The 21,789-nt window shown below is 42.3% G+C and overlaps 1 protein-coding gene across 10 annotated transcripts in view; it reads right to left on the bottom strand.

Moving 5' to 3' along the window:
• DLG2 (discs large MAGUK scaffold protein 2) overlaps positions 1-21,789 on the bottom strand; it is a 1,595,452-nt gene that overhangs the window by 347,301 nt on the left and 1,226,362 nt on the right. For all 10 annotated transcript variants that reach the window (XM_059722034.1, XM_059721995.1, XM_059721996.1 and 7 more), the window contains one exon: positions 20,867-20,935. In XM_059722034.1, the coding sequence (XP_059578017.1) occupies positions 20,867-20,935 (69 nt within the window). The remainder of the gene's footprint in view (positions 1-20,866; positions 20,936-21,789) is intronic.

The following is a 21,789-nucleotide window of genomic DNA, read 5'->3' as shown; positions in this document are numbered from 1 at the left end:
CTGGGGACTTATTTTAAGTCCCCAAAGAAGATAAAGAATTTCCACTTCCTTTCCCCTCAGTGCTTAGAGCCATGTCACCTCCCCTCCCCTTTCAATTCCCTTCTCCCCCGTCCCCACCTCCTCCACCTGTCACCAGCACTGTGCCCACTATCCTGTCCCTCTGCAGCCAGGCTGGCCAGGGCCTAGGCTCTGCTCAGGACAGCAGCAGCAGCAGTGACAGTGGGCAAGTGGGTGAACCCTTGCCCTATCTGGTCTCCCAGATGTTCCCTGCAAACACAGGAGCAGGCACAAGGAAGGGAACCCATCTGCCTATTGCCAGTCTCCCAAGCTGAGCCCAGCTAGAGCAGCTCTGAAGCTCCTCTTACTCCCAAGACAGTGGGGACAGTGGCAATGGTAGGTGGAGGGGAAAGAGGACAGGAGGGGATGTGCCTCTAAGGAGGGAAGAGAAAGTGGGAAATTCTTACTTGCTTGGGAAACTTTAAAAAGTCCGTGACGGTGACTCCCATGGCATGGTCTGGAGCCCCAGTGTGGAGAGAGGGTGTGGGGCTGGAAGTGAAGGGTTGTCACCACTACAGCACCAGTCACTGTTCCTGCACCCCCACTTCATCAGATCCTGAATCCTCTCCTGGGTCCTATTGTCATGGACACCCAGAAATTTAGAAGGTAACTGCTTAAGGATATGGCCACCAGATTCAAATCTATTCCTCGTGCTAGCTAGAATAACATAGTTATTTCCAGAATAAGTCAGCATCACATAAAAATTACTAGTTTAGAATTTGTTCCTAACCTTAAGCCACTCATATGTTTGATTGTAAGTATATGTGTAATACTTTGCAAAGCATTATTTTACTCTTATCATTTGTCAAGGCATTAAAGATGCATTAGTAGCAAAACTCTCAATTTTAAAAAATCCACCAGTCACAATCACTGCCAATAAACAGCCTGTGAACTTGCCTGTATGGGGGACCGCTGTTTCCATACAGAGTATAGGGTGCTCTTTATTTTCATTGACATTTGTTTGGAGCTGAGAACACTGATCACTATACACACAGCTTAGTAATTTGCCAAATTTAGCACAGTGTGTTAATAAATGCATATTTACTAGTATTATAAAAATTCCACCCCTTTCATCTTTGTTTGGAAAATAAAGTCAGACCTTTCAGCCAGTTTCTTCTAATATTACCTACCATCAATGCAGTGTGTCCCCCTTAAGGGATGAGAACATATTTTTATAATTGTTTCAGGTTCCTGGGGCCTCGGAAAAACATGGAATAGATTTTGCTTCATCACATGGGCCACATTTTTTTATGGAGACTGTCCAATCGATTCCTTTCCCTCCCATCTGTGATATATGTCATCTGAGGCAAATTGCTATTAGTGCAGTAAGTGTTTTGCTATTTTTAACATGTTATTAATTTGGGATAAAATTTTCAACTTTGTGTAACAATTTAGGAGTCTGTCCCACTAAATATAGGGATTTAGAGTGATACTTCCAAAAGCAACTTAAGTAACATTAGAACCTAATTCATATAGCCTTTAAACATGACTTAGGCTTCTATAAGCCCCAGTCACTTCTGAAAATGGGACTCCTTGTTTGAAAAATTTATACATATGCTGCTACCTTAGGCAGGGGTGAGTGTTTCAGCCTCTCATGTATGACTCAATTTGGGATTCATCATACAGATATTCCCTATGCCTAAGACCCCTGAAGGTCTTGATCTCAGCACATACTTAACACACACCAACCTTACTGATTTCTATATAAAATACAGCAGCCAAGGCCCCATGGATTCAGAAGCAGTGACTATAATAGGGGTTGGAGCCCACCTTTTGCCCAGTAGCTTAGTAGTTCAATTCCTTGTCCCGGGAGTGTCAGAGTGAGTTATCCTGAGGGTTCTTACCCATGTCTCCATCTCCCAGGAGTTGGCCTTGACCACCACTCTTCATTTCAATTAAAATGCACCATCAGCCCAGGGAACAGTGACTCAGAGGTGCTTCCTGTCTGGGGATCTACTGCACAAGCCCTGTGATGAGGGCATTCACTTCAGAGAGCAGACACCTCTCTTGCATGTTGTAAACGTTAAGGTCATGGCTGCTGGAGTGGATACTATCGCCCAGTATTAGGCACCATGGTTCCCTAAGTAATCGATGAGCAGAGTTGATCCTTGCAGAACAGTTGTTGAGTGGGGAACCACATAGTCAAACTGATTTAAAAATGCCCCTCTCCAGGGCTCTCTCCAGCTGGGATGCAGAACATTGTCCTTCCTCGGACATTCATACACTCAAGCCCATTTGTTCAAGAATTGAGGATGAGGTCAATCCTTTGGTTCAAAACAAAGGCAGCAGTCGAAGGAGATAGTGGTGTGGCTGCCATAACCCTTTTATCCAATATCTCCATGGCTAGAGCACACACGCCAGAGACAGGAGACCTGCGTTCAGTACCCACTTCTATCTAAGAAGCTTGAAACCTACCTCTCCTTTGTCCCAGAAAAGTACCCTAACAAGCAGGCTAGACACTGTTCTTGGCAGGGAGCAGTCGCTCCATTGTCCTGTTGAAGCTGCTCCACTTTTCATGGAATAATTAAATAGAAACTGGACAAGAACAAGAAAACAGGCACATGGATGACTTTCTAGCCTAGAGGTTAGAGCATTCACCTGGGAGGTGCCCTACTAAATCTAGCCCTTCAAGAGACTCAGGCAGGGGATGGCCTACTTTACAAATCCCAAAAGAGATCAGGTGTGAGACAGGCACCGGCTTGATGCCCAGTCTGGAGGAGCTCCTGAGCATGCCCAGGAGCACAACTTCAGGCACCTGGGGAGCTTTAATGACAAAAATAGAAGCTGCCTATGGAGTTCAGACACCTCCAGAATTAGGCAAGAGCTGAGAAAATGTTGTGAGAATCATAATTTTGGTCCTTAAGTGCCTGAAGTGGGAGTTAGGTCAGACTTTGGGTCCTATATTCTTTTGGAGAGCTAGTTAGCTCTAAAATCTTCTGCAGATCTTACTGCCTACTTTTGCTTTTGCCTATCTATGATAAGTTTCCTCTCAGCTGAAAATACCATGTCATCAGCCAATTCTTCCCAGGTGGTCCAGAATTTGGACCCTTTAATCCACAGAGGACTAAAGACCCATCAATCAGATAATCTACCTCTGCTTTCCCTTCACACTCAGTGTCATCTACTAGAGAATGCATTTCCCAAGCCTGATTGGAGAAACTGGAAAGGACAAATAAAGGTTTATTGATTGTCAGAAATTTTGAAGCGAATAAAAAGTGAAAATCCTAAAAGGATTCTCTTTCAGTGAAAGCAACAGTTGCCTTCTGTAATAGGAGATGTAACTGATGCCTGTATATCATATTATTAAACCTAGCATTCTTTAAATGTGTCTTTTGTGATGGAGAAAGGTGCTGGAATAACCTCCTTGGAAACAGATGTCATCTCTGTACCACCCAAAAGGTACAACACACGCAAATGAAAAGTTATAAAGCCCATTACCAAACCCTCACATTCACATAATCTAAAAGTACATTAAATCTAAGGCTGCCTGCAAAAGAATAAGTTATCATTCGCTGAAAGTATAACAAATATTTGCAGATGCCCTAACATCTGTTTTGTCTTTTCACCCTCAGCAAAACCTGTTTCCTTGTATTAGGTGACAATGCTACACTGACTTTACAGCTCTAATTATAGGTACTGATTTGTAAAAGTCAATGGAAACATTTATCAAAACCCAATGGGAGCTTTAATCTGATGTTTAATTGATCATAAAAAAATGTCAAGCTTAGAAAACACCCCTTCAAGTTCAAAACCTCTATTCACACCCAATCTTACAATCATTTAACTATGCTTCCCCCTTTACTCATACATGTAATCCCATTGAAGCCAATAAGATTGCAAGGGTTTATACAAATTACATGTTTTGTGTGATCTACAGCTGTGACGTAAGACACATACATGGCTGTAGAGCACTTTTAAAATGGCTGATTGCAAGAAAAATTAACCCACAATAAATCAGTTATTAGCTGAAGGAGCTATAGAGCAGAGTGCCTTACCAAACTTGTGTTCCCTTGGGGATTCATTTTCTGCATGCACAGGCCTTGGGCTGGTGCATGCCCCTGTGCAGTGCGGAAGGGAGGGAGAGGAGGCAGCATGTAGCTGCCAGCTGCGCTTTGCTGTGGCCAAAGCTGTTGGGGGATGGGGTGGAACAGAGTCCCTTTGCCTCATGGGACTCCCACAGCGACCCTGACTGGGGCATTGGGGGGGAGCTGGGCTGCCCTGTGAGGTGAGGGGCACTATTCCATGTCCCCCAGCTCTGGCTGCAGCAAAGCCAGGCTGGCAGTTGCATGCTGTCCCATCTACCTCCCTCTCCTGCTGCACAGAGGCAAGCACCAACTCAAAGCCCATGCATTGTGAGCCAGCAGCTCCATGATGCCACTGTCAAAAGGCTTGGGCTGGGGGAAGAGAGGCCCCCCTTCCCTCACCCCTGGCCTGAGCCTCTTGACAGCGGCAGCATGCAACTTCCGGCTTGGCTTTGCCATGGCTGGAGCTGGGGCGGGGAGGTGAGGCTTGGGAGAGGGGTGGTTTGGCAGCCTCCTGGAAAGCTGCTGGAGCACCCCACCCCCTGTCCAGGGCCAATGCAGACAGACTCAAGCCCCCACCAACCCACCAAGCAAACATCTATTGGGTGTCGGGGGGCAAGGCTCTAAGTCATGGCGCTTTGTGTAAAGCACCATGAGTTAGAGCACCTCCCCTAAACATCTGTAGGCACCCTGCATGACTGAATAAAGCTACTGAGGTGTTTACATGGTTACAGGAGCAAAATTCTAAAATGAGGAGTTTTTCTAAGTAAAAACCTATTATTGACCCTCCAACAATGGCTTTAGTCTAATAAAGCCTTGCTGATTGATACTTGTGTTAGATTAAGAAAAGAATAAAGGAGTTTCTTTTATGATATTGTATAAAGGAAATTGTAAACCTGTGCTGTAAGACATTAATCACACTCTTGTGGCCTTCCATCTTATAACTCTTTCTTGATATTGCAAAGGGAGAGAACAATCAGAAAATACAGCCCCGAGCAAAGGTACATATTGTTTTCTCTCTTTATCTCATGAGGACTATTTAGTCACGAAAGGTTAAGCATTTCATACTCACAACAATGCTTTTTATTTCTCCTGGGTGGCTGCCATTCACTTGTTAAGTAGCAATGTTTTCAGAACATTCTTGGCCAAGGGCAGCTTAGATATAACAGACTTCAAGGCACTTTGGGCCTACACTGGATTTATAAATCAGCAGTTTATAAGGAGGAAATGTCAGCTAGCGGATTAAGCACAGGAGTAGGACTCAGGAGATGTTCATTCTGTCCTAGCAGTCACTGATCTGCTAGGTGACTTTGGGCAAGGCATTTCATGGCTCCATGCTTCACTTCCCTCTTTTTCTGGTGCTTTGAGATTTCCTGATCCTCTGATGTAAGAGCTAGGTTTACCAATGATAATGATTTAACTGACTGCTTAGTATTGGAGAAAGGTAGAAATGCCGAGTGAATATTGTATGTATAGCACACTGAGAAGACATCAGAATCACAATTTGTGTTTAAATTGAAATTTAGTTATTTCTGTACATGACAGGCTGGTCGGGGAATCCTAAAGTTCAAACTCAGGGCTATGGAGAAGCGTAGGTCAAATACATCTGTGTATCTAGTGACTCTATGCTATGCAGTTCGACAAAGAGATGGCGATCCTACTACTCTATCCCTGCCATCTAGTCAAGTCAATAGCTTTCTGTTTGAAACCCTGTCAGCACTGTTTTGCAATTTTGGCTTTCTGACCACAAAGCTCGCCTTCTGTTCTTGGTTGCTTATCTTGTGAGGAGGCTCAATGAGTGATGGGTAAAATGGCAGGTGCTACGATTAGCGTACCAGAGGTTTTAGCTTCCAAGTCTTCAGTTCAGCTCACTCAATCACAGTTGCTATTGGACCACACTGAGAACAACCAACTGTATAGCAACTCTTGAAATTTATTTCATTTCAACCCATCTTGTTGAGTTCCGGGGGCTAAGTAACAACAATGTGATGTGAACGGAGAGACCTGACAGTCACTTCACTGTGGGGACAGTTACTGATAATATTTATACTGCAAGAACTGTGGGAAATAGAGGATGTCAACCCATTTGCTGACAATATTCACAAGCTAATCAGTGGATTTTCTTGGGTTAGTAAATAACTACATTTGGCACATGCACCATGCCTTTCCTCTGAGAATAACACAGCGCTTTAGGAATAATTATAAATGAAGGCTCACAGCATGCAGAATGATGACTGACTTGCTCCAGGTGAAAGAAAACAGAAGAAAAGAAAAAGAAAACAAAACCACTTGCAAAGCTGGAAACTGTGTTTTAAAGCCCCGAAGTCAAGTGTTCTGGTTTAACAATCAAGCTACACTTTTGCGCTAACCATATTTTAATGTGCACTTAAGCTTATCTCTTACAAATAATGGGGAAAGGGACAAGTCTAACAATGCATTTTTCTAATCCCCAAAAGGAAATGAAATATAGAGAGGGCACATCTACACAACACACCTAATATGCAGAAGACTAATTCTACTGTACATTAGCATGGCTGGCAAATACCGTGCTAATGCATTAATGTGCAGTAGATTTAGTCTAATGAGCATTCGTGTCACTAAAAAACTGTTAATCTGTGCTAATACTGGTCATTACAAGTACTAAACTTCATGTGCTGTAAATACAGCACATTAATGAATGTGTAGACACACCCAGGGAGACTGTCAGCTTGATGTATGTGATCATCGAGGCTGCCTGCAGATGTTAAAAAAAACCCCATGCTTTACCACAAGAAGCAGCGTGTTAATTCAACCCAGCTCCGCAGCATCTGTATAGATCAGGTGCTTTGGTGGGGCTTTTTGGCTTTTTTTATCTAAAGCTGATTCAATCAGCAATTAGATAAAAGTGCCAAAAAAGCCCCACTAAAGTGCCTAATTTATACAGATGTTGGTCAAGCCAGGTTCACGTAACACGCTGTCTCTTTATGCATGTGCCTAGCTCACCATGGGAATGCACAGTTTAATGTAAAGTAATGTTTGGGGGTGGGAGTGATGTCTACAAGCAGACCTAGGTTATAAATTGCTACATTTGGTGGAGCTGGATGAGGTACCAAAGATGGGTGAGGTACCATGCAGTCATAGGAGATGGGTAAGGTATGCCAACGTAGTGCCCCTCTTTAAAAAAGACAAAAAGGAGGACCCAGGGAACTACAGACCAGTTAGTCTTACCTGGCAAGTTACTGGAGCATATCCTAAGGAAGGCCATTTGCAAGCATCTGGAGAAGGAAAGGCTGATCACAAGCAGCCAGCATGGATTTATATTCTGAGTTAACAGTTCATTAACCAGACTTTGGGATACATATTTTATGATTCTAGGAAACAATGATTAAAAAGAGCTTGGAACTTCAGCTTTTATGGTCTGAGGAGAAATGGGAGAACATTTGGAAAGTAACATTAGGAAAACTCGCTCTCTTCTTTTTATATCCTATAAGAATGGAATTCTAAATAGATCTGGGTAGACTCCAGGCAGAATGCATAATACAGTGATGGGCTTTATATTAGCTTATGGAGATTTTCAGAAAATGAAACAAGACACAAGGACAGCAGGCCGGTAAATCAGCAGTCAGCTCAATGGAGCTTTAATTAACTGAAATAACAAACAGTAATTTTAAAAAGGTAAGATTTTGCATGGAAAATAGGATAGGTAGAAGAGTACTATTTGTCTGTAGAAATGCAAGGTCTAAGACAAAGAAAAGGGTAGTCATTTCAAGTAACTGATTGTTAAAAAAAAATTCTTATTGCAGTTAGGCAGTAGATGGAGCTATACAGCTACTCTGAAGCCAAAGCCAAAGGCTCAAACCAGTTTTTCAGTGTTTTTTCCTGCTCCTTATAACATGATTTCATTTAGATATCACATATATAAATTCTTTTGCGATAAATAAGGCACAAAATAGACATCTAGGTACTAGTGCATCCTGCACGTCCTTTTGTGTGTTCTCCCACCCACCCTAACTGCTGGTTTGCAGTGGCATGGCACCAAAGAGAGAGCAACCAGGAATTAACAAGCATGAGCTAGAAAACAAAGCAGAAAACAAGCGAGAAAAGAAGCAAAAAGTCAAAAGGAGTGCAAATAGGTTAAGCCTGTGTGTGTATATTTGTGCACGTGTATGAGCACACATGTATATGAAGTAGCAATAACTGAAAAAGTGCATGCATGTACAGGACTCAGAAAGAGGAAAGAAAAAAAGTAAAACAAATGTAGGAGGAGTAAAGGAAGAGCCACAAAATACATATCTACACAACACAACAGTGCTTAATGAGGACTTGAAGCAGTGTCGCACTAGGCACAGAGCTGTGCCTGGGTAACTATGCTCTGCTTCTTAGCAGATACAGGCAGAAGTCATGATGGAAAGGAAGATGTAAACAAAGTGCTATACTGTAATCGATAAAGCAAGCCACACAAATGCTTCCACTCTAAATTAGTAGCTTAGAGATTGTCTGGAATATGGAGGTTGTTTACCTAAAAATACAAAGAGCTAGGTTTTTACTATTATTATTTACTAATTATTTGCTATATTAATATTTTAAACTGCGTAATTAATAATGAAAAGCTGTAGGTAAAATATATATGCTTCTGGAAATGGGGTGATCATAGGTCATTTAGTTTTGAATATGCAAAAAGCTATAAAACACATCAACTGCTTTGAAAAAGACATCAGGCCCTAGGTGTTGCATGATGGACACCGCATCAAGAAGTTGCCCCAAACTAATAGAGACTTTGGAAAAAAATTAGTCTCAAACTCCCTGTCCTGCAGTACCTACTGCACAAAGGTACTGAGAGGATAAATCTATTTCAATGCATATAACACTCAGATAACAGAACGATAGCCATGACAGAAAAGCCTGAGAGGAAAGTAATTGTTTGCCTCACAACAGGCCTGGACAGGTGAATACATATCCTGATGTAATTTATATCAGTTCTATGTCCGCGGGCACATGTACATGAGACATTTACTGCAGTTTCCTAATTAACTCTGCAGTAAATGTTGTGTGTCTACGCATGCCCCCCTGTTAGGCTGGAGTAAATTCTCATGGGTCACAATTCTCATGGGTCCAAGCTTAGTGCCTTTATCCACTGGACTACGCTGTCTCCCATGAAAATACAAGTACTACCCTGCTGTGGAGTTTTTTACTCTGCAGCAGCACGTGTACATATTGACCAGGGCTGGCTGGGGACGAGGATGCTTCAGTGTTGGGGCCGCCTGCCAGCTAGCCCTGAACTGGAGCACCTTTGTGTCCCAGCCAGCCCCTCTGTAGCCCACTGAGCTGGGGAGGAGCAGCCCCAGGGTCCCTTACCAGCCATGGTTGCTCCAACCCAGCTCAACGTGCTGAGGTCCCAGGGCACATTCAAACGGTGTGCCCAGGAGCAATGAACTCTGGCATGAACTCCGCTGGAGTTTATTGCTTCTGTTATCTGAGTCTTATATGCATTGAAATAGATTTATTCTCTCAATACCTTTGTGCACTAATTGCAAGTGTAGGTGCACCCAGTGTAAATTACACAAGGGTATGAAACAGATGTGCTGTATTTCCCAGGATCTCACAAAGTGTAGGTAGCTTTTACTGCACGTCACCACTAGAAGGCCGGGAAACTGCGAATAGTCAGCTTTGAGCAAACAGTTCCTGGAAAACCAGGAATAGACTATACTTATATTGGCATAATTTATACTGGTGGAGTTTTAGCTCTTTCAAGATAAATTTTCCACTGGGTCGGACAAAGTAACTCCAGTGCAGGGGGCTGCATCATCTGTTTGGTATATTTTTACATTGAGGTAAATGCATTAGCTACCTAGGCCCAGTTGCAATGGGCACCAGACCAGGCAGAATAGTAGCCCCAATGAGGATCAAGATCCCATCATTCTAGGCACTATATGAACACAGCGAGCAAAGTCCCTGTCCCGAAGTGTTTATAGTCTATTTAGAGAAGGCAGGCAAAAGGTGGGAGGGAAAACAGAGCTACCAGAGATTATATTCCTTGTTCAATCTCACATAGTTTATTAACAGCAGAAAAGGGAGCAGAATCTACGTCTCATGGGTCCAAGCTGGTGCCTTTATCCACTAGACTATACTGTCTCCCATGAAAATTCACTATGCATTGCTGAGCTAATGGGACTACACATTCACCACTAAGTTCTGTCTCCACTGACTCAGATGAAAGGCTGAGACTTAAACTAGTGAGCTCCAGACTGCCAGCTATTTTTTGATGGGAAAAGTCCATGTCCATTCTAAATCTTTTGCTACTCCACCAATTCTAATAAATCACTTTGCACTTTTATTTCAGGTAGCCAAAGGGAGCTAGCACTGAAAGGATCTGAAAAAGTTAATTCAAATGGAGTAAGTTTTCATCTTTGCTCCAGCCCCCAACTATCTATAATCTGTTTTTTTCCACCTGTTATGTTTTGTCATGATTTTAGGTTAGGAGCTTTTGAGAATAGGGGTTCCTCTAGTAATGTGTCTGAACCATGCCTAGGACAATAGGGGCCTCATCCTAATTGTGGCCTCATACTATAAAATAATTAAAACAGAGAAATGTATTGCTGTCTCAGTCAGTACCACAGCTCTGTTTTGATACTCCTCCATTGGCAAATTCTCTGGCAAAATGTGGGGTGTTCCAGAAAATGATCAGTATTTTGTTATTTTCCTTCCGTTTTATTAAATGTTCTGATTCTGATAAAGAAGCAAGGAAATTACACAACTCTTTCTATCATATTAATCTATGTGACGTGTAGAAATGTAAATTTTACTTCCCTTATTTATTCATTCTCCCTGCAATGTCTACTATACTCTTAATTACTTGACTACTCTGTGGGGTCTGTCAATCGTAAGCATATGACTTGATGCTAACTTTTATGCTGACTTAATTTTTTTTTCTTCAGTTAGCTTCAAAATACCTTTGCCAATATGCCCTGAAGTTGAAAGCAAATTAAAAATCTGGATTTCTACTGGGAACCTATCTGCTACATTAACCATGGAGAAATTATGTTAAATAATGTGCATTTGAATTATGTTGGCTTATGCATTTGTAATCTTTTCTTTGTCTTATGAGCAGCCCTAGTGACTTTAACAGTCTTTCATTTTATCCTTATAAAAGGAGCGAAATGGCTGCCATAGACTGCTGTTCGGTGCTCATAGTCAGACAAAGAGTACGTGCAGGGGGGATGATGGTATATTATACAGAAAACGGGTCATTCTTAGTTTATGGTTTTGTCACCAAATCTGATCAGTGTCTTAAACTCCTGGATGCCTTAAAACTGGCCAAAATGTGAGGAGTCAATGCTCCTCCTAACACAGTTCGGTAACTTTGAGGGAGAGGAGCAATATATTTGATCATTATAATTTTGTCTTACACAGGCATGTATTTATCTTCCCAAAAAAGGCCAGGGTGCAGTATTTGTATGCTACTAAACAGAACTGAACTGGAGTATGCACTTCTAGGCTAGCTGCTGTGTCAACACAGGCAACTGTACACAAGAGAGACTGCTTCAAATACAGAAAGAGGGATATTGCTTGTGTTTTATCCTGTTCTCAATCACAATTAGTTTCGTCTCAAAGCCACTTTCACTGTAAGCTAACATTGGGAAGCACTTTTTAATTTGATCTATTATGCGTATCTCAGCTTTTCAGTTCCTGAGCAAAATTTAAAGCATTAGAGATGGTCCAGTGCTTCCTTTGGGCAGGCAAGCTGATTCATATTTAGGAAACAGGAAATATTTATAGCTAAGAATTTCAATACCCAAAGAAGATATTTTGAAATATCAATATATTCATTAGCTAGAGAACTGCGCAAAAAGCCACCTTTTAACACACCACTTCCTGTAAATGGTGCTCCCATTTGGAATGAAATCTCTGATGCCTAACCTTAGCTCAAATGTTAGTTTTCAATACATTTTTAATATTATTGAGATACTCAATTGTATTCAGGAGTATATGTATTGTATTCAGGGGTGTATGATAACAGCTAGTTAAAAAAAAAGCTCCTGTTTTCCCTAGAAAGCTTTTCAGTAGAAAACTGGAATTTCAGCTAAACAATTTTTAAAAAAGTCTTCTTCATACAGAAAATGTCTATCTTTTTCAAGGAACTGAATCAGAAATGCCCCACAAAAAAAATGGAACAGGAAAAAGTTCCCCTTTTACCTGAAAACTGAACATTTTGATTTGGAAATGATTCTGTGATACTTCCAAAGATCAGATTCACATGTTGCATGTTTCCATTCTCCTCTGTGCCCCAGATCTTGCCAGCCACATTAGTTCTTAGGCTTCAAAGGGTCCTGGTACCTCATGAGAGACGCTTGTAGCAGCTCAGCAAAAGAAAATGCTGTGGTGCAGCAAGTGCTATCCAGTCTCATCAGAAAGTTCAGCATTGGATTTTTTGGCTAGTCAGAATGATGGCACTTTCACTTCCAAGGAGGAATATTCTTCAGTGGTTCGGTCCGGTCCGGTCCAGTCCGGTCCTGCAGGGAGCAAACCAGGAAAGCCAAGGTTGCAACTGAACCGAGGACAATAAAATGTCCTTTTTCAGATATGTGGGGAGCCAGAGGAAAAGCAAGGGCAACACTGGACCCCTGCTGAACCAGATGGGACAACTGACGCCCAGGAAAAAGCCAGCCTATTAAATGGGTACTTTGCGTCGGTCTTTCATCAGTCCCATGGGACGCCCATGCCCGCTACAGGACAGGGAGGTCTGGGTGAGGGAGGTCCCCTGCCCTCCATCAGTGCTGACCTCGTGAAGGAACACCTTGAGAGGCTGGGTACCTTCAAGTCAGCCGGCCCTGACAATCTTCACCCCAGGGTACTCAAGGAGCTGGTGAGCATCATAGCTCAGCCCCTGGCACAGATCTTCAAGAACTCCCGGCGCTCTGGTGTAGTGCCCGAAGACTGGAAGAAGGCCAATGTGGTGCCTATCTTCAAGAAAGGGAGGAAAGTGGGTCTGGCAAACTACAGGCTCATCAGTCTGACTTCTATCCTGTGGAAGGTCTTAGAAAAGTTTATTAAAGAGGCCATCCTTAATGGACTGGCCGACGCCAACATCCTGAGGGATAGCCAGCATGGGTTTGTTGTGGGTAGGTCTTGCTTGACCAATCTCATTTCCTTCTACGACCAGGTGACCTATCACCTGGACAAGGGAGAAGAGATTGATGTCATATATCTTGACTTCAAAAAAGCCTTCGATCTGGTATCCCATGATCACCTCTTGGCGAAACTGGCCAATTGTGGCCTTGGGTCCACCATTTTCCCGCTGACTGGGAAATTGTCTCTGTGGTCAGACCCAGAGGGTGGTAATGGAGGAAGTCAATTGTCAAGGTGCCCTGTGACCAGTGGGGTCCCCCAAAGCTCTGTCCTTGGACCCATATTGTTCAACATCTTTATTAATGATGTGGACATTGGAGTCAGAAGTGGACTGGCCAAGTTCACCAATGACACCAAACTCTGGGGCAAAGCATCCACACCTGAGGACAGTTGGGTGATCCAGGCTGACCTGGACTGGCTCAGCAAATGAGTGGACGAGAACCTGATGGTGTTTAACACTGAAAAATGTAAGGTTCTTCACCTTGGGAGGGATGACCTGCAGCATCCCTATAGGCTCGGCAGTGTTATGCTGGCTAGCACTACGGAAGAAAAGGACTTGGGGGTCATGATAGACCACAAGATGAACATGAGCCTTCAATGTGATGCTGCAGCTAGTAAAGTGAGCAAAATGCTGGCTTGCATCCATAGATGCTTCTCAAGCAAATCCTGGGACGTCATTCTTCCCCTGTACTCGGCCTTGGTGAGGCCGCAGCTGGAGTACTGCGTCCAGTTTTGGGCCCCACAATTCAAAATGATGTGGAGAAGCTCGAGAGAGTCCAGAGAAGAGCCACGCGCATGATCAGAGGTCAGGAAAACAGACCTTACAACGACAGGCTGAGAGCTATGGGACTCTTTAGTCTGGAAAAGCACAGGCTCGGGGTGATCTGATGGCTACCTATAAGTTTATCAGGGGTGACCACTAGTATCTGGGGGACCGTTTGTTCACCAGAGCGCCCCAAGGGATGATGAGGTTGAACGGTTATAAACTACCATTTCAGGCTGGACATAATGAAGAATTTCTTTACTGTCCGAGCCCCCAAGGTCTGGAACAGCCTGCCGTCGGAGGTGGTTCAAGCACCTACATTGAACGCCTTCAAGAGTTAATTGGATGCTTATCTTGCTGGGAGCCTATGACCCCAGCTGACTTCCTGCCTTCGGGCAGGGGGTTGGACTCGATGATCTTCCGTAGTCCCTTCCAGCCCGAAGGTTTCTGAAATCTATGAAACCTATGAACTGTGATTCTCATAAAACACTGTAGCAACATTTCCAAATCAAAACTCAGTTTTCACACCAAATTCTTTATGTTTTTCCATTCTTCAATAAAAAAAATCAAAAGTCTTTTTGTCCAGCCCTTACTAGTTAAGAAACTTTGTTATACCTTAAAAACAAATGTGGTTGATTTAATGTTAAATGGGGACAGGGGTCCAAGATGAATTTTCAAAGAACAAACTTAAGGCCTTGATTATGGGTTCAGAGATGCTGAGCACCTGGCAGCTCCAATTGACTGCAGCATCTCTGAAAAATCAGGCCTTTACAACTGTAATAAATCAGGTAATGTCGTTCACTCCATGTACAGCTATTTCTGGAAAAATAAATTCATACTTATAATCTAGAGTTTGCCTACATTTTTAAAGGCAGCTTTATTTTTTTCAACTTGATGCTCAGAATTATAGTAAATCTGCCATCTTAACAAGTACTCCCTAAAAAAAAGAACCCCAATATTTGCAAACTCTCCATTTTTCAGTCACATTACTTACTCCCCAATGCCTTCCCCCGCCCCCTTCCCAATCCCATTAAGAGCAATTTTAGGTGTTCTAAAAAGCTAAGAGACTGTAAATTTAATATGGGGAAAGGAATAAATTGTAATTTAGGTCAATTCCTTTCTATATCTCCTTTGGTCTCGCTCTTGTAAGTAAAGCTTTGCTTCACTGGCCCACGCCATTCTGTCATGTAAAATGACTATACGATTATCTACCATTAAATGCAGCAAAGGTTTCTTCTGGGCCACAAATCAGAACACATGCTAGAAAACCTTGTTGGTTAAATGGCCACAAACAAAGCTTCTTTCAAAAGCAACACTGTGAGATGCTTAAGTATAAGTGTCTTTTATGGTAAGCCCAAACTGGAAAACCAACATGCAAAAGAAAAAATAGCTTTATTTTGACCTCGTATTAAACTGTGTTAATTATAAATATACATGGCAGTATAGCTTTCAGAAGAGCATTAGCATAACTGGAGCCTTGAAAGAATGGAATATTAAGAGCTGAGGTGATTACTTATATTCATTCAGCAGTGTAATAAGCTAATGGAAATACTGCTTAAGATGCACATTTCTATGTAAAATGAAACATGACTCAGTTTAAGTTGAATGGTAATAATTACATGCCATATTATTCTTCTACCTTTCAAACAGTAGGAGACCTGCACTATCAATTGCAGCTCTCTAATATTTTCAAGAATCACATGCAATATGTGCAAGCTTTCTGTGTGGCCAATATAGATTTTGCAAGCTTTTGGAAAATTCATGTGGAGAGATTAATTTCCAAATCACCAACAGGAACATGGACCTGGGTCACTGAGTCCAGACCATTGCTATCTCAGGCAAATGCATCACACAATTCCTCTATAAACTTATTGAACATTATTTTAAAACAAATTCGGGGGGGTTTGCCACCACTATTCTACTGCAGAAGCTCACTGTTCAGATATTTATGCACACTTTGGTATTTCCAATGGAAATTTATTCATGGCCAATTGAAACCCCTTTGTTTTTGTGGCTCCATTGTCTTCTAGCTAGATTAATTTTTCCTTGTAAACAGACTCTCCATTCCCCTGATTTTCTTAGTAACCCTTCCCTACCTGTTCCAGCTTGAGCTTATCTTTATGGAGCATGGCTAACCAGAACTGTACACGGTATTCCAGATGAAATCATTATGGCCATGTGCATTATTACTTTCCTTTCAGAACTGGAAACATCACACTTGCTAGATCCTAAAATCATGAGCTATTAATATTCTACTTACTTCTGAAGGACTCAGACCCTGAATGGGCATAACTTAAAATTGAATCCAATTTCAAGTATAGGGATTAAAGGAGGTTATGCATGCTTTTCAGGGATACGTTACAGCCAGCTCCTACTAGTCTATTCTGCAGAGTTTCTTTTCATTGCATTGCCCAAGTGCCTTCCTGTATGCACTGAGTGACGTAACAATCGGTCATTCATAGTCTCCCAGATTCCTTCCTGTGGAGAAGAACTATGCAGGCAGTTTAAACTTTTCTTTTGGAGCACAGCTTGACACGGTATGTGAAGTATGTGATAAGTCTTAATGCCTGAAGGAGTTCATCTCAGTCTTGGGATGGTCCTCAACAAAGCTCTGTTGAGCTTTACTCATATGGTAGACTCCTTGTTCCTCTGACTGCTGGATCTAAAAGTCAGAGGGAAAGGGCTATCCAGGCACAACAGAAAGCTTTTACTTTTACTTTTCTGACATGTGGCAAGGAAGCATGCAAAATATGTTATTAGAATCGCTATGACAAAAAAATGCCAGTGTCACATTGTCATACAGCTCTGAAGAATATGCCATCCCTTTCCAATGGAAATTTCATTATTTAGTGATGTTTTCAATGGGAATTTAATACAACAGCTTTGGCTCAAAAATAATGCAAAAGTTTATTATGGAGATGTGTTGGAGAGAGAACGTCTGCCTCATTTTTATTGGATTTTAGCCCATCCCTGTACTATCTGATCCCCACAACAACAAAAATTACACAAAAAAGATGTGATAAATAAAGCAGATTTTTCTCTTTTCTATAGGAAATTCAAAAATGACAAGAGAGTTTTTTTCTAAGCCATTATGTTAATCAAAAAAAAGCTCGAAAATGGGCCTTGAGAACAACCAAAGCTGTGGTATCTATCTGCTTGAGAGTTTAGAGACAAAGGGGCAAAGACAACTGGTGTTTTTCATTGGGCTCTTATACCTGAGATCTGTGGTGTCCTCCCTGTGCTATTCTATCAAACAGTAGCGTGTAGGCAGGAGGGGAAGTATATAGTGCATTCACGGTAGACATGTCTACAAGTGCTATTAATGAGAATCAATAAACTCTGGTATAGTTCATGCTGGAGTTTATTGCTCCCAGGTGTGCCATTTGCATGTGTGCCTGGGACCACAGCACACTGAGCTGGGAAGGAGCAGCCCCAGCTGGCAGAGGGCCCCAGGGGTCAGCCTTCCAGCCTGGGGTTGCTCCAACCTGGCTCAACATGCTGCAGAGGGGCTGGCTTGGAGGGTGATTCAGTGCAGGACTAGCTGGCACTGAAGCACCCTCTACAGCATCTACACATGTGGTGCACTGGAGTAAATAACTCTACTGTAGGATAGGACTTGTCTTTGGCAGTACTATCCTATGGTGGAGTTAATTAGTCTACTCCCTCCTAATAGCACCATGTGTAGATGGTAATGTTTTATTGTGGAGCTAATTAGGCAACTCCGCAGTTAATGTCTCATGTAGATGTGCTCACTGGGCAGGTCTACACATTCATTAATGTTCAGTAGTTACTGCACATTTAGTTTAGTACTTGCTTAATGAAGTGCTAACTAAAGGCACAGTAATGACAGTTACTGCGCAGTAACACCAGCACATTTTTTTTTTGCGGTGCTTACTGTGCAGTAGCCCAATACTATTGCGCAGTAGCATATTAGCATGGGTTTTGCCCGGCACGCAACTGTGCAGTGTTATTAGGCTACTACACATTAAGTGTCTCATGTGGATGCACCCAGTATGTAGCAAAGGGGATATAGGGAGACATATGGAAACCTGCTACCTACTCTCAGCCTTTGGGTGGGAAGACCAGGCCGCTACTCCTGAGAAGGAGAAAAGAGGCCCATTCTCCTGTCCTATCCCTCTTCTAAGATACAAAATACACAGGCAGAGCCACTCTTGGAGTCAAGCTATGGCAGGTCTTGTACCCCTTTGAGTCTAATACTCTGGATTGAATGAAACAAGCCTTCAATCCAGCACTGCGAGTCCTTACTCCCCCACAGTTAGAGTACTGTCTTATATATAAATCCAAAATAACTCTTAATTTGCACTGTTGGCTGGGACTGGTGAATGGGAAAGCAAGAGGAGGAGGGAAATGAAAAAATCCTATTTCACACAGTCTGACAAAGGCTCGATTTTGAAAGCACTAGAGAAAAAAAAAAAGGACAGGGATTGCTTGCTTTTGTGTCATGTGATACTTGTTTTTTTGCCTTAGGCCTTTTTCACAGTAATGGAATTTTACCTATGATGAGTCAGAGGGGGGAATCATAACCCGAATTTAAATAGAGACCTCTGAAACAAAGCAAGCTTGCACAACCAAACTCCAAGCACTTCACATTAAAGGTCAATTATTCCCCTGCTATTATTAAACCCATGAAAATGTTGTGTGTGATTCATCTTTTCCCCAGTTATACTTGTTAAAATTTAGTCAGCTGATTTAAAGCCTTACAATTAAATTGCACACCCACCCACACACACGCACGCACACACAGAGCATGTAGATTATTCTTCTATAGCAGTTGTTCTTGCCCTGCCTCAACGTATTTGAGACATAATTTGCCAACCAGAAAGGAACTCACCCATGCAGTAATATGGCTAACATGGTTTAGAATCCGATTTCAGTAGCAATGTCTGTGATAAGTGTAAAATATATTTCTGTTTTTACACATGAATATTAACTCCAGGCAAGCAAGGTAAACTCAAGTGATGACAGCCAGAATACCTCCATGACAAAAGGATCTTGAATACCAAATTAGAATGTGTCCTTCAGAAAGGCTGACCTTGATGCCCACCATATATCATCAGTCATGAAGTCTTCAATTACGCTTCAGTGAATCTTAAAGCAAACGAATGAGCTTTCCTCCAAGAAAATAATGTTGTTTTTTTTCTCGGAGGTTGGATGGTCAGACCTTTCACACTACAGAAATGTCATTCAAACTAACCTCTGTAATACACTGGTAAAGAACACAGCAAGAGGAGAAAAGATCAAACTGATAAAAAAATAGTAAACCAATCCCTGGGAGCTATATCCAATCCCATCCACAAATATCAAATAAAGCAAAAGCAAACAAAAACCCACCTACCTTGAAACTGTTTGGGCCATTTTCTGTCATCACTCTCCCTGCATGTTCTCTCCCTTTGCCCTAGCCAGTCTTTGTGCAGTCTATTCAATTTCTATTAGATTATATTTAAGATTAGTTTTTCAGAGCGCTGGCCTATCTATCAGTGTGTTTGCACAGTACCACACATAGTACTGTCTCTAGGGACCATCATAATAAACACGATTACCAGAAAAAAAGGAATACCCATGCTGGGAACTCAGAAACTTCCTGACAACTTAAATTTTGGGACGTGATCGGAAGATCTTTGTATTGCCTAATCTAGCCCCGTTTGATGGATAACACATTTTCAAGTAAAAGGAGCCATGTGTGTGTTTTAATTTGTTACTTATCCCTAATTCTGCTTACCATAACAGATATTTTCCTCCTATGTTCTTTTTTTCCCAGATCCCCCAAAGACCTTCAGGCTTTCAAGGAAACTTCAGAAGTCTTTTGTCCTCCACAGCAAATTATTCACCATCATGCATCGCCTACTGATTCTCATAGCCTGGTCTCCCCAGCCTGGTGGCTATGCTGAAGCTGCTGACCACTCCTCCAGGCGGGAAGTGGGCATGCAGCCCTATGAATCTGTGAATCTTACTGAAGCTGAGGCAATTTGCATTTGTGGCTGGAGACAGAGGACCTACAATAACACACAGTGATAAATTGCTCCCACTGGAGTTGCTGGTTGAGTTTGGGTGGCTTGAGGGAAATGCCTGCTCTACCCCATAAGTGAGCCATGCAGTTCACTCTCCAACATGGGCCTCTTCCCAAAATGTATAATAGGTTTACTCTTGCAGCCTTCTAAAGCCTTGCTGAAGGATACCAAAAGGAAGAGCCAAAGCATTCAGTGTAGATATTTCAGGATATCATGCCTGTTATTTCTGTTAGGCCATGGCCAGATCTAGAAATTGAAAAGGGGTGTGCAACCCACACTGCATTTCGCTGATGAGGTGGGGGAAAACAGTCTTTTAAAAGGGGGAGGTCTGAGGTCTTGAAACCAGGCCTAAGCTTCCTTGGGGTATCCCACAGGAGGGGAAGGAATGGGTAAGGGAGCAGGGAGCGGCCCCTTCTCTTCCCGTGTTGGGAGGCTGGGGAGGCCCCATGCATCTGAGACCTCGTGTGCTCCTGTTCCCCCTTTGCTTTCATGCAGACAATGTGAGCATCTACACCCTGGGCAGAGTAAGGAATGGGTGGGCACAGCTTGGGCTCTCCATGCTCCAGCTGCCGCTACTGTGGCCCAGATGCAGGTGCGCTGCTTCTGTAATAGGTATGGCCAGCACCAAATTGGAGAGAGCCCGAGGGACCCACCCCAGATGCTGCCCTCCCTGCCACCCTGATAAGAAGACTCCTTCCTCCACCTGCCGCAGGAATCGCCCCTGGACCTGCCCTTGTAACTGGCTGAATACTTTTTAATCTGGTGAATTCAGTCACTGTGGTATTCATTGACACAGTGAGGTGCAGGTTATAGTCTGAGTGCGCACATGTGTCTAAGCACTTGCCACATTAAGCAGCTCAATAGTCAGCTTTGACAGAGAAAAGTCTTACCCTTCCACAGAAATGGTCCGTTGTAAGCTCATTGTGGGTGGACGCGTTGCAGTGCTGTGCTGGGAATGACTGTATGACCAAGGAAGAATAAAGAGAAGCATTTGTTAAAGGTGCAGGGCTCTCTGCTTACACACTCTCTTCTTTAATGTAACTGGTACCTGAACTAAGACCTAGTGGATGATAACAGAAATAATGACCAATTTACTTAAATTACTCTGAGGCATTCCTATAACTATCATATATTCTGCCCCTTGCGATATCTCTCTCTCTCCAGATAATAAGGGGGAAAACCCAACAACCTTGTCTTCCGTTAAATAAGAGGTTTAATTCCTCATTAAGAATAGAGTACTAATAATTGAATCCTCCCAAGTCATCTTTTTTAAAACATATGAAAAGCAACAGATTTTATCTTTTTAGGGACTTAAAAGCAACTTACACTTATATTTTTCTTACATGCAATATTTGATACTGGTAACTAAAATAGTAAAATCATGCTAAATTCTTATTGTTTGCCAGGCTGAGTTTTCAGCAAGACAGCAGGTTAGATATTTTTAACTGCACCGTGTAAAACACTTTGAATTCTACATATATATAACTTTCAACTATGCAAACCACTTCCAATGGGTTTTAGATACAGGGAGAAGTTGATTATTACAGACAGAATTTGACTTATGGAAAATTAATGATTATCCAGAATGAAAAAAAAAAATTTCCTGTGGACAAAATGAGATCATTCAGAAACTGCATTATCTTTTGGAAAACCATTTGGACTCACAAGCTCTAATAATTTTTCTTATACCAAGTCACGACTGGTTGCAGAAACTGAAGACATGTTGATGTACAGGCACACCCACGTCCCTAATTGTATTCATTAGTGTATGTTTGCTTCATACTGTAGGATAAAACTTTACTGTATGTTTTGC

The sequence above is a fragment of the Alligator mississippiensis genome, chromosome 1, assembly GCF_030867095.1.
Source record: "Alligator mississippiensis isolate rAllMis1 chromosome 1, rAllMis1, whole genome shotgun sequence".
Lineage (NCBI taxonomy): Eukaryota > Metazoa > Chordata > Crocodylia > Alligatoridae > Alligator > Alligator mississippiensis.
Note: the sequence above shows the minus strand (reverse complement) of the source record. Positions and strands in the feature narration are given on the sequence as shown.